An 18,705-nucleotide genomic window follows, 5' to 3' on the forward strand; every position below is an offset into this window, starting at 1 on the left:
TATTTAACCTTTTTTAAATATGACCAGCTGCCTGCTTCTGAAAGTTTCTGAAGGAACCGGTCTTAAACCTCTGCTTATCAAGCTGCTTCACTGTACATGATTCAGCCGTGCTTCTGTAATACCTGCTGTACTGGATGCGGGTTCGGTGAGGACGAACACAGAGACTCAGACTCGTGCAGTTAAAAGCGGCGCTTTATTTCTTTCTCCGTCTCTTTCACCTGCCAGCCCGCCTCCCGAGCCCAGCCGAGAGGGAGACCGACCCGGGGCTGCGGAACCAGGGAACTATTGACACGGGAAACGGGCGATCTCCCCAGACTGTACGCCCGTTTCACTGTGGGACAGCTGCACTGGTCAGCGGCCTCCCTAAACCCGCCCTGCCCAGCCCAGCCCTGCCCTGCCCTGTCCTCCCAGCCCAGCCCAGGGCTGCCCGGGCCGACTGCGCTTCAGCAGAAAACGGCGCAGCCGCTGAGCGCGCGGCCTCCCCCCATTAGAGGGACAGCCCGGGGTAGCCGCGGTACAGCGCAGGCGCGGTGGCCAAGTGGTAAGGCGTCGGTCTCGTAAACCGAAGATCGCGGGTTCGAACCCCGTCCGTGCCTGTTCGGGGAGAGACTTGTTTTTGCCTTTTCTCATTCAAAAGAAAAAAAAATACAATAGTATTTTGTAGTAGTATTCAAAGATTTAAAAAACAACAATAATTTAGTTTCCTTCTGTAGCTACACGTTATATAAAGTGAAAACTATGTGGTTATAGGTGAGAAGTTAAAATCGTTTATGATCATAGTCCGCTTTAAATATTCTCAGTGGCTTCAATACTTTTTAAATGACGTGAATGCACACCTAATTACAATTTTTTTAATAACTTAAAATCCAAATATCTTTTGCCATTTAAAACTTTTGTGTATATATATCAGCATATAGAAAGCATAATGAACAGCTTATTTATTGAGTCATTGAGATCCTGAAAACGAGCTTAGGACACCAAATGGTACTGAAAGTTAAACATCTGATCTTCCAAAGAGTTAAGCCGTCTTCTGTAATTGTAACCTTTATCCTTTACGTAAATTCGAATAAATTTACAAGTGATTTTGTACAGAATTCAGACATACGAATCGTTTTTTTTTCATCAATTTCCCTACGGGATTAATAAAGTATTATCTATCTCTTTTTCCTATCTGACTTTAGTGTTAAGGCACAATATAGAGCAACTGAAATGTATATCAGATACAAGGAGTATATGTACGTACAAATTTCATATCCTAATCAAACTATAAATTAATCAATATTCCCTCTCCATACCAGATTACTCTTTTCGTGAGAAATGTTTTTTTTTCTTGTATTTGTAAAATCGAATAAAAATCTTAAAGTTATGGAGCTATTTATTCTTCTTTGCAGGCGGAGTATTGAAGTAAACCACGGATTGAATTTCTAGCCAGACGTCTTGAAAGTGGATTAAGTTGAGATGTCCACAGCGCCCTCTTGCGGCAAACTGGGGACATGCTGGGGGGGGAAGGTGGTTATGACGTCCGCTGGATTTCTAGGAATGCCCCTTCCCAGTTTCTATATTTGGAGGTGTTTTCTAGGAAAATAAAGCTTGTCAAAACCGTGCAACTCCATATACAGAGACACATGCAACACAACTTTTTTTCCTCTTTTTTTTTCCTCTCAGCGAAACAGAGACCTGCCGCCGCTGTCCGCAGCCTGAAGGCTGATTTCCAGTCGGCAGCCGCCGCTGGCGGTGCGGGACCTGAGCCGCAGCAGCCGGACTGCAGCGCTGAGCCCGATCCGCGGCAGAAGCGTGGGGGTCCGTGGATGTCTGTGCGGCGATTCCGAGTTGTGAGCGCGTTGTTTTCTGCTGGATTCCCCCGAGCTGGCCTCTTACCCCGTGGCGTGACCGTGAAGCGCTGTCTGAAGAGCTGGCTGAGCGATCTTCACATGCAGTGAGTCAGGAGTGCCGGGCAAGACAGCCGCTGGGATCGCGTCTATAGCTTTAAGGAAACCGGGACAAAAGCGGCGTGTGCGCCTTATAAGCAGCCGAATGTCTTGAAATAACGAGGGTAAGTTCAAACTGATTCAATACGTGACGTTTTTACCCATTAGAAGGCCGTGAAATGTCTGACACGCACGTCTCCCGATTCACATGGTGGCATGCAGGTGTGGAGAGAAAACTGACAGGGGCTCTAGGATTGCACAGAAATAATGTCAAGTGTATTTTTTTCCATATACAATTGTAGATCGTGAAGTATTCATACGCGCGGCGTTATCTCGTCACGCCAGACGGAGTTTGCCAGACGTGTCGACCCTCTCTTGACGGTAAACGTGTTTCTGCGGGGCGGCAGCAGACAGACGTACCTGAGTGTCCAGGGAGCGCCGGGCAGGCTGTCTGAGCCTGGCACAGGCAGGGCGAGAGGCTCGACACACGCCCGGGACCCGGGAACGTGTACAGCTGACACCTCTCTCTCTCTCTATAGATATATATAAGCGTATAAATGTAACCAGACGTTTAGTTGTTTAATAAATACTCTATTTGGATCATCAGGATAGCTATCGATTACAATTTAGTCATTCCTTTCCCCCACTTCAGTAGCACAAGCATACATGCGTTATAATGCACTTTATTTTTTCAGTACAAACTGCAACATGGAGCCGGGATTGGGTTTGTCCGTGTTCATACCAGACTGCAAATATTTTCACGAAGGCTGCTTGAGAGTTGGGTCGCAGCACACGTGGGATCTAAATATGTAAGGTCACGAAGTCATCTGATACCGATAACTAGCTGACTTTGAGGACTTTAAAACTGGGGCTTTAGAGTTCATGAAAGCCAACGTGATCGCAGTTTTCCTAAAGTCACATACGCGAATCATTTTGCAACAGTAATGAAGGAGATAGGACCGTGTCAGCCGGTCCGGTGAGAGGGAAAGGGCGCTTGTAAAGCCCTGCTCATCGCCAGTCAAGCCCGTTTATTAAACCCGGTAGTGCCGGGATTGATCCGGGCCCTCTTTGTTCCGTCATTGTGATTTCAGATGCGGGATTTTGGGGGCGAGATGAGTTTTATCCCAGTCCAACTGGCCCGCAAAGTCCCGCTTCTGTGCTTCACAGTTTCAACACGAATACTTTCCCAGTGCCATCACCCCGCTGAAGAGGACAAGGCGAAAGCCTTCTTCAGCGCGAATCTTTTGACCGACCTTTCGCCAAAGCCAAACAGATGTGCAGTGTTTGGGGCTGTTGTGTTAAACTTCAACACTGAAGAGTACATTTTAGTCAAAGAGGAGTCGTGTTATTTTATTTATACAGTGACCAAATAAGCGAAGACGAACGCCTGGTTTCCAGTTCTCATTTTATTTTATTCAATATCGGAAATTAATGACATTCTCAAACAACATTTCTCATTTCACCTTTTATTTTATTCAAAATTGGAAGAACTGTATTATAAACGACTCACAAAAAAGAACCTAACACGAACTGTTTACTCATTTCTCGTCGTATGAAGTGATTATTCAAGTCTGGTCTAGATCATTGCAAATTAATTCTTTCCATGGACCGGGAATATTTTTTCCAATTATCCAGAAAAAGGAAAAGCACAGGGGACTCCGTGTTTTCCTTGTGACGCTGGTGGAAATACTTTTAGACCTCGTAAGGTATTTTTCATGTTTTTAATTTTTGTTATAAGAAAAGCCTTTTTACAAGCGTAGTGAAGGTCACGCCCAGTCTAAGACGTTTTAGAGCAATATATTAACAATTTGTCCTTTTTTAATAAGCAAAACAATGATGAATGTGTTTATTTACCGCAGGGAAAATGAGGGGCTTTTGGGGGCAGTTGTGTTTCAGTTTCACTATCATAATGCCCCTAAAAATCCTTATTGCTCTTGCAGTTATCAGCAATACAGAAGTGACTCGGAGGACCCCCGGAGTTTTTTTAAGATACAGCTAAAATATACTACATATTTGTCATGTCGATGATTGCTATGGTTGTTTAATCCGCGCAGGTTTAACGTTTTAATGCTTTAATGTAATTTTTGTTTTGTTATTGATAGTTTCCTAAATACATTATTTAGCCAACAAGGGTAGTTTCCTACAGTTATATGCCTTTATATGTGTGATAGCATGCTGATGCTATTTGGTTTCTGATCGGCAAGTAGAAAGCAGAAACTGTTCTAAAGGACAGGTTTCACCAGGGGACATTTCAGGGGAATCGGAAAACGGCAATCACTAAAACAAAAAGTACACATCTTTTTATGTATGGTGTTTGACAATGATTTTCGAGTACTGAAGTATTTGGGACATTTCTTCAGTGTGTTCTTATTAACCGGTGTGTAAAAAAAAAAGGTTAAAATCTTTGAAAACTAATTACAGTAGAAGAAAATACTTATCTTCCAAGTTTCATCAATAACTCACACAAAATGACTTCCTAACACCAATATATTCTCTCTCAAGTATTGTCAGTACCGTTAAAAATCTAACAATACAAACAATGTATTAAAAATGATAAGCATTCTATAAAATGATAAGCTATAAATTCTGAAGTATTAAAGATCTTCTGACACCCTGATAAATGTCCTTTCTCCTTTCTCTGACTTTCGTATCCATGACTTGTAGAATACACTTCTTGTTTAGCAGAATTTTAATGGGCTTTTCATTTAAAAAAAAGTATTGTTTGGGCATATACTCAAGTATAGATACAAACTGATTGCTAAATTATTACACATACTTTGAGGAAGTTGTATTGCTTTACAAAGGCTTAGCCATCAAAACTTGCCAAACTGGCATTAAAAACATAACAACATACAGTACGAAATGTGACAAATTATACATTCATTTGATCAGCTTAGCTTGTCTGATAAATCGAATTGATCCCAAGATCTCATGTAGCTGTTTCTTGAAAATAGCCAATGTATCAGCTTGAACACGGCTCGGCAGCTTTTTCCAGGCTCCCTCGACACTCGATGTAACAGTTTCTCCTCTCAGTTTTACATGTAGTCAGATGTACTGTCTGTATGATATATTATTTTATGTCAGGAATTTTACCCATGAACCATTATTGATTGCAAACCTTCAAGAAAAAGTGTTTGATCTTACTATAATTGATTCAATTTGTATTTTACAATTTCATGAAATGGGGTTAATCATTTCAAGATTTCATTATTTTCCAATGTGCATCAAGACAAATGCCAGCTATATTTATGTATTAAGACTGAAATAACCATTTTACTTGCATGTCAAAATAAGAGTTTCTTTTATACCTCCCACAAACGAGCAGGGGGCACAACACAGATAACTGGCAGACGCGGTGTTCACATTTAACAGGGACTATAGTTTTATTTAAAAAAAATCTTTTCAGACAAGGAAATACTACATTTTATTCGTCTAAATTATTTTTTTGTAAGGTCATTACCATAGAAATGTCAAAAGACAGCAAAGCTGTTTTTATTTGCTTCTTCCTGCACGTTATAAACTGGTGAATAATTTATTGATTTGAATTTGATAGTTTCACTTATAATTTTGTTGCAGTTAACTTAAAAAAAGCACCAATTAGTAATCCAATAAGAAAAACAAAATCTGTTTTTAAATGTCTTAAGTGTTTGAAGACCAAACTAAACCTAAAAACAAAGCAATCCGAAAATATTGATATACATTAGTGAATTACATTTTATTAGTTTTACAGGACACTTCCATTTTATTTCAAATTAAATTTTTATAAATGCCTATAATTGTTGAGGTGTTTTATGCATACCAGCACCATTAAATCACTTTTTATGATTACTCAAAACTCAGACTTCTGATGTGATTTCTCAATCATTTTGTTGTTTAAGGTCTTATTTTGAAAATGTTCTGTTCTCATATAAAAAGACTCATTTCACTTTGGTTCCACTTGCTGGATTCCAATGATCAAGTATTCCTTTCTCTCGGGCTGGGGATATTTTCAACTCAAGCACTTTTACTGAGTTTTGTTTGCTGATGAAATCCAAAATGCTGAATATATCAAGAGAACACACAAAATAGTTCACTTTTAAATGAAATAAAAGTGAGATAAGCAGTAGGACTGTGCAGTTTGACTATGTGAAATGTCAAGTACAGTAAGTGACATTCTTGCCCTGCCAGCTCTGAAGCGATCAGGCGTCAGTCGGTGTCCAGCTGGTAGCGAGTCTATCCGCAGGTCACTCCTTCCGGAGTCTTCCCTGCCTCTGCTCCTGTATGTCCCGCAGCCCACATCGTTCCTCTCAAGGAACCGGCTCAGAGACAAGCGAGAGTCTTGACAGCCCCCTGAGTTAATGATTACACATTGATAACTGATATTGGTCTCGGAGTACTTTACCAACTCAACTGTTTATTTTGTGCTGTAACTTTGAGCACTAAACTCTAGAGGCAGTTGTGTGAACGCATTACTACTGGAGATACAATCCAGTGCTGTTGAATGTACAAGCTTTCTGGCTTCCCCATATCTTCTGTTTCTGTTCTATTTTTGAAGTATATTTACATTTAATTTCATCTTCACATACTCCAAGAGTAGTAGAGCTCACAGGTCAATGTATAATCAAAACTAAATATTCTACCAGCCTACTCATTCGTAAATTAGTTAATTAAAATTAACTTGGATACAAGCGGTAATATTTATCGGAACCTCTTTGCTTATTTTGTATAATGTTTAGCTTTAAATATTTTGTGTTCCTATCAGTCCATTGAACATGTTCTTTCACTTTTCAGGATTTCTAAAATGTTATTAAAAGTATGCTCTCTGAAAATCTACATGCTAATATGCTAGAAATCAAAGATGGAAATAGTTCATCTACATTAATTTCCCAAAGTGGTTGGTGTTATAAGGTGCTCTTTTTGCATTACATCTTGGACTTGACAAGTCTTTATGTAGAAAAATAATACAGGACACACTGTGATGGACAATTTAATTGATGTTCAGATCAGTAATTAAAATTAAAAATGTAAATTAATAAAATGAAGATAAACACAAATGGAAGCTGAAAAAATGCAATGCTATTGTTGTCTACAAAGTGCAGTGGGGTGATCAAGACTTACTTTCTTCGATCCTGTGTAAGGGATCTTTGTCACAACTGAAACAATGTACACTAGCTAACTATCTCGGTATATAAATCTGCTTCATTTTTAATGCATTTCTTCTGTTTGTACAAAGCAAGGGATCAGTTTGTTGGAACCGCTCTTTAAAATGATCTGGGTACAACAAAACCAAACAGACAACTAAAATTTACAAATCAATTATACAAATGTAATGAATATAAAAAGCAATGCATAATTTTAAAATGTATTTTTTATTAAATATGTTAAGGTTGATGGTTTCTGGTTGAGTAACTGGAGACATTAAATTCCATAAAGCAAAATAAATCTCATTAGCTAATTAAAGACAAAAGAGAGGAGTAATCAATCATTTTCTGTTTGTTACTACTGAAACGATGTACACTAGCTTACTACTTTGGTGAAGAAATACACTTCATTTTGAATGTCTTTTTTCTATTTGCACAATGGAAGGGCTTGACTTATCACACGACATGTTATCACAAGCTTCTTTTTCCCTAAACACAGAACATTACCACTACAGTTGGCTTATCACATCGCCCTGAATCTAGGAATATTACTTGAGCTCTTAAAGCTCGCTGCAAGGTTGCTGAATCTAGAGCAGAAAAGATGTCTGACTTGAACACGGAGGGGACTGGCTGAGGAAATGAAGGTCAATGCGGTTGAGCTGCAACAAAGCACATCTTTATATAACCCGAGAAAACATCAAGTGACTTAATCTCAATGCTTTAAAAGAGTCTTGCATTCACAGAGAATTGCATAATAAAGGAATCAGGCACTAATAGGTCGTAACTGTAGCCTATTTTCAAAGGATGCAAACTCTAGTAATACAAAGTCTATTGATATTTTGACCTTAATGGGAAAACCACCTGGCCATAAGAACTAAGTCAGACTCCCCCAAAAGACGCAAGTAGATTTGAACACCACTATGTAGACTTAATGTCACAATTATAACAATTCTGAGAATCATCATGATCAATAGTTTCTGACAGCTACAGTATGTCTAGCATTAACTTGCATGGCTTGCAAGTTGATACCTGGCCATATGGATAAAGCAGTCAGAAATCCTAAAACATCCAAGCAAGTTTCTGCATGGAAAAATCCAGATTAAGAATGAATATGGAATGTACAGCACATCAATAATCTTTCATTATTGAAGATCAAGTTGGATCACACAATAGGTGAGAGAGTAGACATTTGCCCATTGTCAGGAGTTCTTACAAGCAATTAAAGAAATACATTTGGCTGACTCGTTGACGAAAGATACCCGATCTTATGGACAAGGTGATGAGACCCACAGAAGCAAATGCACCAAGAGGGTCCCACTTGCATTAGTGCAGGATAAATACTACAAAATCACAATAAAAGGGACTGCAGAATGCATTTACATTTAAGTCTAATGTCTAATTACATTTGTAAAGGCATATACAGAAACCAATAAACGGAACATCTCTAGATCGTTTCACCTTAAGTACTTGGCTTGAGGGCCAGGTGGACGAGACAGTAGGACACTAATAAAATAAGTCAACCGCGCTGCTTGACAATTCATGCTTCCGCAAAGAAGTTACATTCGCATTTAACAGGTTTATAGAGAATGTCCAATAGTCAAGACATTTCGTCATGAACAAATCAAAATCACTGAGCATTTCTAGATTCTTTATACGAGATTACATACAAGTGCGATGAAGACTGGACACTTGTATTCTGAACCATGAGCAGGATATCTGTAACAGGCCACATTTGGGCACTGACAAAACTAGCAGAGGCCTTAAAAATAGAAGCATTCGGGTGAAGGTTTACACCGTCGAGTCGCGACGCCTGAAGCTGGAGCAGGAGAGGCAGTGCTTGTGCCAATCGACCAAGCTGCCCGGCTGACCTGGAAACTCTGGAGCTCTGGCCGTGGTTTTATTATACATTTGTGACCAACTAAGACGTGTTAGTAGAATGCTGATCAAGAATGATTTTAAGAACGTACTGCAAGTATTGATTTGTTTTTGATGAAGGCCCTCAAGACATGCTGTTAAAACCAAAGATGAACCCCAAATAACACAGAGGAGCTCTGCAGAGGGGAGGAGGTGCAGTTCATCATGAGCAGCACAGTATCAGTCTAAAGTTACAGATTTTAATAGCCATCTTGCAGTCAGGAAGAAAAAGATTAAATTTCATATGCTGTATGGGACACAAACCAGCAACCTTCCAGCCACAGGCGCAGATCTTTAGCCACAGAGCCACTGCACAACTTTACCCCTTGCTGCAAACTGTGTAGGCCCTGAGAGGAATAACATGACATGAACTACAAATGACAAACTCCTCTGGCTCTTAATTTGTAAACTGCCTTTTAATTTAAAACTTTATATGTAACTATTGCGTTATAGAATGAGCTGAGAATTCAGCAGTTCAAAGGGGGCCCGGAACGCCATGGCAGTCTGCAGTGTACCGTCTCATCTTGAAGGCAGACTCGGCAAAGAATGTTGTGGTGTTAGTATAACAACAAACATGGGGAAAGGGAGGCACAGTTATGCTTTAGAAGATTCCCATGTCATTTGTCACTCCTCTTTGCAGTTCTAGAATAGCTTTGGATCTTCTGCTCAAAGGGTTCTCCAGGATATCTGTTCAGGAAAAGTCATTGTGTGGCTTGTGACTAATGTTGAGGACATCAAGAAACACAAAGGGGTATGTTTTGCTCAAATATCTTACAAGAGATAATCCAGCTGTCAGCCCAAAACAAATCAATAACTTACAACCTGCTTTTTACTTTTTTTAGGAGACCTACACATTGATTGTACATTACTTTAACAGGAGTTTATTCTCCTCAAAACCACATTATAAACTCACTTTCATTCTCAACTCTTCATAATATATCTGAAATATAAACAGACATTCAGACCGCTTTATTTTCCAGTACTGCAAAGAGTGCGTGCCAATGTCTTCATTGCTAAATGAGGTCAACGCAAAACCACCCAGCAAACTCACTTGAAAATGCAGTCCTACATTTTCATACCTGGGACATTCTTAATTACCTACAGTACTCCTGAACATTTTAGATTTATAAACATGAGCAGAAAACCACAGATGCCAGGTTTTTTTTAGTACTAATTTTATTTTAAGCACAAGAGTTAATAATAATAATAATTGCTTACACTTATATAGCGCTTTTCTGGACACTCCACTCAAAGCGCTTAGAGTTGTCTCTGCTTTTTGCCAGCCCTACAAGACTTAAATTTACAGATTCCTTTCACAGAGGACAAAGTACACTGGGAAACAAAATGAGTAAATAGTAAGGAAAATAGGGTATTTTCCCCCCTCTGCACCATAAATATAAACATTACTGGCACATTAAAGGGACCACCTAAAAACATTGATAAATTATATCTGGCTAATGAAACATTGCATAAACCTGTGTTTCATATTCATTAAGTTTATGCAGTATCCTACAGAATTTCTTTTTCTAGGTCTTCTCTAAAATGTCTACTACCATGAGAAAAAGGTTAAAGTGAGTGAACAAGTAAAACAAAATGCCTTTTTTAAGACGGGGCATGAATTGGTTTTCTCTGCCTTCCAGAAAAAGGCAAATAAAAATAATGAAGACATTTTTACGATAGTATTCCAATACTGCCGGCCCTAAAGAGGCTTTTTATAATGCCGAGTTAGAAAAAACGTTTTACATTTACGTTTTTGCACTTCTCTGGTATTTATGGGCTTACAAAATACCCATAAACTGGGAAAGTAAAATAACTACGCATGCATGCGAGAGAGAGGCGGGCTTAAGTCCGATTGGTCAGAAGTCGCTGAATGACAGCTGTTCTGACCCATCAGACGAGCTCTTTCTAGAGCCGGTCGATTTGAACGTATTGGGCTTCAGCCGCCATCTTTGTTGTAGAAATGTTTTGCTTTTATAAACTCGTGTATATTCACAGTAAAATGAAAGGGCTCTCTTAAGGTAAGTGAATATGTTCTTTATGCATTTCAGCAAACTTGCTTTTGCGCTTGTATTTTGCTAGAGAACCGAAAAATTAAATACATGTCCTGCCTCCAAAGTGAAACGCGCGATGAATAACTGGAAAAGGTTCATGTTTATGCTGGTGTATCTTGTGAAACTGTTCTAAAAAGAGCAGCTTGTCTTGTATTTTGTAATGTATAGCATGCGATACCTTTGTTTTGCTGGAAAAAAAATATTGCTCAACCGTTATGCATTTTCTGAAGTGCTATTGTCAACATTACTGTTTGTTTATTACAAAAGTTTCACTGCAGTGAAAACAAACAATTGCAGAGTTGCCTTTGGGAATGACAAGTGTGGCGTTGAAAGCGAATACACACGCTGAGGAGGTGTAGCTTTCGCCTTGTGCTTTCAAATGTACCCCTCCAAGGTGAATTTACCCCGGGTTTTTGCAAGAAGCAAGTCTTCCTCCAATACGTTTTGCCAGTATTCTGCTCCATCCATGTTCCCGTTTTTCATGACCTGCAGCAGTACGGAACAGCTCACGAAGCTGGACTGACTGCAACAAAACAAGCAAACTTCTTCGAAAACCACACCTAACTCCGCCAGCCCCGTGGGGCTCCTTATATACAAAGTAGGCTAAACGATTCCCATGTGAAAATGTAGCTCTCCGCCCCTCCACTAATTAATTAAAGCACAGTGCGCCTCGTGTGAACTCACTCGTAGACAACAGAGGCAGGTAAACTAAGTACCATCCTTTGTGGAGATGGCCAAGCACACAGTACTGCAGCTGAGTGAAGTTGTTGCCATCAGTACGCTTGACTGCAGTGACAGTGCTCAGTAATCACAATACCATTTATCGCATTTGCAGTATCACTACCTTGCAAACACCATGTGGGATTGTGTTCAGCTCCATAAAGCCTCCTTTTCGGACTGACCAGAGTATTGCTTACCCCAGCAATTTCTTGCATTTTCTCCCATCTCAGCCACTGCACGTTTTCAAAGTTGCCGGTGACATCACTAACCAGTTTTGTGCTTGCCTGTCTATGTGCCTGTGATTTTAATGTGATTGACTTCACCGTGCTCAGAGATAGTAGTGAGGGTCTTTAAAATATTTGTATAACTTAATCCTGATCTCTTCCTTCATACAACTTCCCAAGTTATTCTGAAAGCTTCATAGTTAATGATTTCTCACTACCTGTGTTGGGGGGGGGGGGTGGTGTTACAGATATTTATTGTCAAATCGTGTGACAACTTATTTTTTCACACAGACAGCAGTTACTCAGCCAGCTGTTTTGTGCACATAAATTATTTTGGATTTCCCACAGGAAACAGTTTGAATACTTATACTAAATGTGTATTTATTCACACTGTGTTTTTAATGAGCTTGCACTTTATTGCGTTATAGAATTATATATTCTTTATATATAACCGGTACAGTTACATCCAGGTGGGGCCGCACACTGGTGGTGGTGGAGGGGATCCCCATTACCTGTAAAGCGCTTTGAGTGGAGTGTCCAGAAAAGCGCTATATAAGTGTAAGAAATGATTAATTATTATTATTATTATTATATGTACTGGTACAATGGAATTCTTTCTTACAGAATGTCTCTCGATTGTTAAAAAAGTGTAAAACACAAAGTGCAGACAGTGCATCAAGACAATATACAAACAAACAGTAGACAGTGCACAAGTAAACAGTTTGAATGTAAACAATGCAGACACGTAAACAATGACTGCAGATGTGCAATAAATAAAATTATAATGAGGTAGATGGTGTAGGTGTGGTCCGAGGGGCATGGCCAAATGTGTTCGCCAATCGCACTGTTTGTGGGTAGAAGCTATTGAGGAATCTTTTGGTAAGTGTCCGTATGCTCTTGTATCTCCTGCCTGTGGGCAGTGAGGTGAAGAGCTCGTGGCCGGGGTGGTGACTGTCCTCTGTGATGGCCAGAGGTTCTCACTGAGCTGTTTAGTCTCCGGGACACCACAACCCATGATTTTCTGGGCCACATTCAGCGTTCTCTGCACTGCCTTCCTCTCTCGAAAAGACGTGTTGTCGTACCGCACGGTGGCCCCATTGGTGAGGTTGGGGTTGTGTTTATAACAAATATTATTTGCTACTTCAAATAATCGTAGCAATGGTGGTCAATTGTCAGTGACCACCAGCTAAAAAGCAACAGAATGTGGAACCTGTGCAAGGGGCTGAATACATTTGCAAGGCACTGTAAGTATAAGAGCATATCTGTGTGGCTCCGAGACCAGCGATCAGACACTTGTGTTCCCAGTCTGTATGAGAGGAGTGGTTCAGGATATGATATGACAGCATGTGCAAACTGGTTTACAGCATGAGTCACAGATGTACAGCTTGCACTGCTTCCAACAGCCTGTGACATTCACAGTAGACTTACCTGCTGATGTTAATCAGCATAATAAATTTACCTGTGTCATACCTAATCAATAAACTGTTGGTGCATCGGCTGGAAAGAAATATGGCTTTTTTCCAGATGACACCGTTGTTGAAATTTTTAGTTTTTCTGATGCTCAGTATATTTTTTAGTTTAGTCCAATCTTATAAATGGTTCTTTCACAGACTAAATGAATGCATTATCATACCTTTGATGACTCTATCATTTTGGAGCATTGTAAATGGTTATCAGACTGTTAAATAATGGTGGATGTGTCATACTTAGGCTGTATTGCAATATATGCAAGTGAATGGGGATTCTCAGTCTCATCAAACAGAGGGACACATTTCAAAATTAGCACAGGTTTGCAAGGTAACTATGCTCTGAATAACCAGCGTATCCAGTACGGGGTCGGAGGGAAGCCGGAGCCTGTCCCGGCAAGCAGTGGGCACAAAGCAGGATACACCCTGGGTGAGACGCCAGTCCGTTGTAGGGCAAACACACGGGGGCCAGTTCTCCCTGAAGCCAGTTCACCTACAAGTATGTCTCTGTACTGTGGGAGGACACCCTTGTGAACATGGGCAGAACATACAAACTCCACGCAGACAGCACCCCAGGAATCGAACCCAGGGCTCGAAAGTGTTGTGGCAGCAATGCTGGCCCCTGCGCCACTGTGCAGCTCCATGACCGCTGCTTGTTGTTTTTACACTCTTCAGTAGGGCTGAAACAAAGTGAGACGTGACCTGAAATAGCTGAGGGTGGGTAGCCTCGTGGGCTACATCTGAGTACCCCTGGGTCACAAAATTGGTCAAAATGTCACAAGCCTTACCGTCTGTACTGACAAATGTTTTGGGCAGTTCAATCACTATTCCTCTGTTTGTAATGCTGTCACAAGTTTTGCTGTTGTCATAATATCACACGTTTCTCGCCCTTTTCCTCAACTGATACGATTTGTGTTGCTGCTGCTGTTGAAGAGAGGATGGGAGAGCATCACATCATGGGAAATGGAGGCAAATCCCCACTTACATTTTCAGCGGTTGATGATTTTATGGTACACAAAAGAGCAATGAGAAACATAAAGACAAGACTGACTATTATGTGGCTTAAGAATCCATTATATAAGATTATGTAGTCAAAAAGCAGAAGGTGAAATCCATTTATTAAGCTAAGCGCTAGGAAAACCACATGCATTAGTTATCAAATATGGTTAATTACATGTTTGTGCCTTTAGTAGCACATTAGTTGTTTACAAAGTGAGGAGTAGCAGTTGTGTGGTTGCTATGAAAGACCACAGATGCAGTTATTTTATTCTGGAACGGTTTGCAAGTCGTAATGATGACAACCTGCCAGCTGTAATAATCGTAGTTTCCTAGCAGACGAGGAGTTATTTTTTGTATGTATTGAGCATCAAAAGAAAATGTTAAATTAAGGCGGATGGTGTCTGAACTCTGGATGCCTCAGTGTCCAGCTCATCCCATTGATGTTCAGTGGGACCCTCAGTGTGTTGGAGGCTGGACAGAGTTAATCATTGATAGACCGTGTTTGGCTGCAACATCTCGTTAGGTTACAAACTGAGGGCTGTGAACTCCCCCGATGGAGAGTGACAGTGCATGTATTCCAGGCTCATGCCATTGACAATACAATACAATGACAACACAACTCTTTCACCATTAGCAAAGCATATTGGTGACATTGTGTTTATTTGACTTTCTGCAGGCAGTGTGATTGATGAACATGTTATGTCAAAATATCTCAACTTAATAAATTAATCTACGGCTGACCACTTTGTGTGATCCTTGCTGAAAAAGCTGTCGCCGGTATCAAAGCTGTCTGGTTGAATCAGTAAAAACGTCTGGCCAAAACGTTGGAAATCCTGACATCGGTCAGAAAATTCTGACGCTAGTTCTCCTGTGTACACTCCAACCTCAGCAACACATTATGCACTGTTTGGAAAGTTTTTTAAGATCTTAAAAATAGCAGAAAGTTGAGGTGTTGATGTCCTGAGAAAAAATGGCAAGTTTTTCTAGAAACACCTTTATGTTTCAAAAAGATGTTTGATCTGTCCTCTGCAGATGGAGGTTGAGTTCATTCATTTGCGTGGAGATGTTGACTGGAAACATTCATTTTGCAACCTTTTTTCATTGATCAGTGGACAACTTAGAGCACAATCAGCGTGGTCTTTCTCCTGAACAAATCCATATTCATCTCTGCAAAGGGACTGCAATGAGCCAACATCTCAAGTGCTTTCTTAGCAACTGCCGTTTTGTTGCCTTCACACTTAGGTTTGAAGTGTTATCAGCAGCACTGGATTATAAGCTTTCCTGTGAAAACACTTTGCTAGCTGCACTTAACGTAGTGCGGTAATTAAACCAAGTGAATCATTTTTTCTACACCAAAGCACTTTCATTGGGTAGTATATGTTATATAAAATTACAGAACAGTCAAGTATATTTTCTAAGTTAGTCTTCTTTGAGGCTTATTAGACATTTATTGCACATGCTGTTAAAAATCCATTATTGGCACGCGTGTGTAGGTTGCAAACTCCTGCCCAGAACATTCAAGCAGACTGTCAGGTAGCCATTGTGTTCTCCATTTAAAAACTTTCCTTCACTAAAACAGTTTCCCAAAAGCAACTTTTTTCTTTTAACAAACTCTCTCTTCTCTTCCAGTCAGTGCCCCAATTTCACAAAGCCTAGGCAAGCTTTGGTTAACTGTACACCCCTCTTGTCAATAGTTTGTAACCATTTTGGCTCAGGCAAATCCTCTGGGTTGGAGGGATTATCAAAGAGTGAACTCTGTATTCAGGGATGTAGACTATGACTCTGATCTACAGAAGACCAGCTGAAGAAATTTCACATTGTGAGATAAGCAAAATCCAGGGTTAAGAACCATCTTATGAAATGTGAGGAATGGATCTGAAGTGAGCTCCTCATGCAGGGAAATCCTCACATGTTGCCAACCTGAAGTCGTTTCACACAGAAGCATCTTTGTGCTTCACATTTAATCAGCTACAGATTTTCCTGGTATAATTGCTGTAGCTCAAAATGTGAGAAAACAGACCACTGAAGGAAGTCCACAAACTCTGCACTGTATATTTTGATTAAACAGTGTAATTATGCCAAGAACCTTAAAACTCCAAAAATCTGTGTAGTTTATCAAACACCAACACCATACAGGTACACCCGATCTTGCAAGAATCCAACTTGACAAAGAGCTATATAGACTCCGTCTTGTCCCACGTGTTCTGGAATCCTCCCACTGCAACAGTGCTATTCCTTCAGCTCTAGCTTGATTCCCAGCATAGGCTGTATTCCATGAAGGTTTCATGAAGACCAAGCAAATGTTCTTAAATGCTGAAACAAGAATGAGTACACAAACCCATTGTACTAAGAAACATTCTTTAATTCTTCCTCTGTAAGGAAATACGTTTTTTTTAATTTGCATCATGATACAAAAATGCTTACATAATAATGGTTAACCTGCAAAACATTAATAGACAAAGTTGCAGTGATCTGCAGAATAAGTAGCACAACAAGGACTGTTTACATTAGAACACATTTTACACAAATTAGAAGCTTCTACAATTAAACATCTAATAACTCCAGGGAACAACCTTTTTCATCTGCCCCTTTGGGTATGAAACATTGCTTTAAGCTAAAAACAGGAAGCATTGTTTGACCTATACATGCATTTTTAAAAATAACCGATTTTTAAAAAATCTAATGGAACCAATTTTTTCCCCGTGTATTTTTTTAGCCATTCACTTGTCAAGCTCAAAGACATTTCCGATAATCCTTCAGTAGTTCTCTGGAGAAGAAGCCTCAAAGAGTGTGAAACATTGAAAATTAAAACTAAAATCAACCAATTACACCAGACAACACACATCTATTAAAAAAAAGACAGAACAGTGAAAATTCAGGATCCAATACACCACATGCAAAAGGTATGTGAAGACCCAAATGGGTATTCATTTGACATCAGATTTAAAAAAAAAAACTCAGGGAGTCACAACATGGAACCTCTGGGATTTTAGATGACATTGAGAAGAAAAAAACAACCAGAAACTCCCATATCTGAAGCTAAATTTCATCGAGATGGATGTGTTCTTATGGCTTTAAGATGGTCTAAGGACTGCTGCTGCTGCCTTGGATATATCTTGGCTTTGACAGGCCAGGGCTCATGTATTACCAGACCTGCGGGACTTCAAACAGCTCAGAAGAGGCAACTGCACTGTCACCTACAAGAGATTCCAACAAAACATTTTTTCTGCATCAGTACTAGAAAGCCAGTGTTAAATAAGATTGAACTAGTAAGCTTCAGAAAGGAAGCTTTTGAATTTTCACTGCGTTAGTCATACGTCCTCAATGGAAAAAGAATGAAATGATTAAACAAAGCACAATAAGACATTTAAAATCTACTCACCCACATCCAGGCAGATCTAAAAAAATCAGCTCAGATCTTAATCAGGAAAGATGTAAAAAACAGCTATTGCCAGTGTCTTTGCCCTTTCGGAGAGAGCAAGAACATTTCCAAATGTCTAACCCTCTGGACCAGATACTAACATTAGGAGAACGCAAGTTAGGCTGTTTAAAACAGTACCATGAATCTTACAGTAGAATGTCCACAAAAGTTAACAGGAAAGTCAGACTTTTTCAGGTGTGCTAATTGATCACAGGTTCATTGACAAATATAAAGTCATTAGGGTCTGCTGTCAGTGTTGATAGCACTTGGCCTTGTTGGAAGCAATAAAAGTGACAGATTGCTTTGCACTAGAGAGCAAGATTGCGATATGGGATTCTGCCTCCTTTCTCTTGTCTGTCAAGGTAGTTTAATTGCCTTTTCAATAGGCTCTAGACACCATGTCACCCCAACCACAAGCAGTTGAGTTATGCCATTGATGTTATTATTCTTTGCAGAATTAGATTACCAACAAGCATTATGACGATGTACTTTATCCTGCTGGAATATTGTCACTTCAGGATAATCCTTCAGCTTAGTAGTAATGTTGCAGAACTAAAACTAGAGTATAAAGTTACAAACACACTGTTTGGATGTCATTTTTGCCATATTAGTACTGGCCTTAAACAGACAGCAAGACACCATGTCCTGACTAACTCCATCTAGACATGGCTCCACTGTTGACTTAATTGAAATCTAACATACAAATGCCACCAACACCACTTCAAGAAGTCACTGAAGCCCCACTTGCCTTTTCCATAGTCACAGATGTCTTTACCTGCAGCCATGCCCCTCTTCATAATAGCTTTCTTATGCACAACATCCCATAATGTGCTTAGGGTCATTTCGGCATTATCTGTAATAT

General features: G+C 39.9%; 2 protein-coding genes and 1 non-coding gene across 5 annotated transcripts in view; 2 read left to right on the forward strand and 1 right to left on the reverse strand.

Annotated features, from left to right (window-relative positions):
* Positions 1 to 524: 524 nt before the first annotated feature.
* Positions 525 to 596, forward strand: trnat-cgu (transfer RNA threonine (anticodon CGU)). Its single transcript has one exon. It is a non-coding gene; the product is annotated as a tRNA-Thr (tRNA).
* A 1,018-nt stretch (positions 597 to 1,614) lies between these two features.
* The window catches only part of LOC148645370 (bifunctional apoptosis regulator-like), a 53,690-nt gene continuing 36,599 nt past the window's right edge, over positions 1,615 to 18,705 (forward strand). Inside the window, exon 1 of the mRNA XM_088612294.1 lies at positions 1,615 to 2,053. The gene's annotated coding sequence lies outside the window, so the exon portion shown is untranslated. The remainder of the gene's footprint in view (positions 2,054 to 18,705) is intronic.
* Positions 16,764 to 18,705, reverse strand: part of parn (poly(A)-specific ribonuclease (deadenylation nuclease)) — a 29,886-nt gene continuing 27,944 nt past the window's right edge. For all 3 annotated transcript variants that reach the window (XM_088612292.1, XM_088612291.1, XM_088612290.1), the window contains one exon: positions 16,764 to 17,619. In XM_088612292.1, the coding sequence (XP_088468418.1) occupies positions 17,567 to 17,619 (53 nt within the window). In that variant the 3' untranslated portion in view covers positions 16,764 to 17,566. The remainder of the gene's footprint in view (positions 17,620 to 18,705) is intronic.

The sequence above is a fragment of the Lepisosteus platostomus genome, chromosome 19 (assembly GCF_059453375.1).
Source record: "Lepisosteus platostomus isolate fLepPlt1 chromosome 19, fLepPlt1.hap1, whole genome shotgun sequence".
Taxonomy (NCBI): Eukaryota; Metazoa; Chordata; class Actinopteri; order Semionotiformes; family Lepisosteidae; genus Lepisosteus; species Lepisosteus platostomus.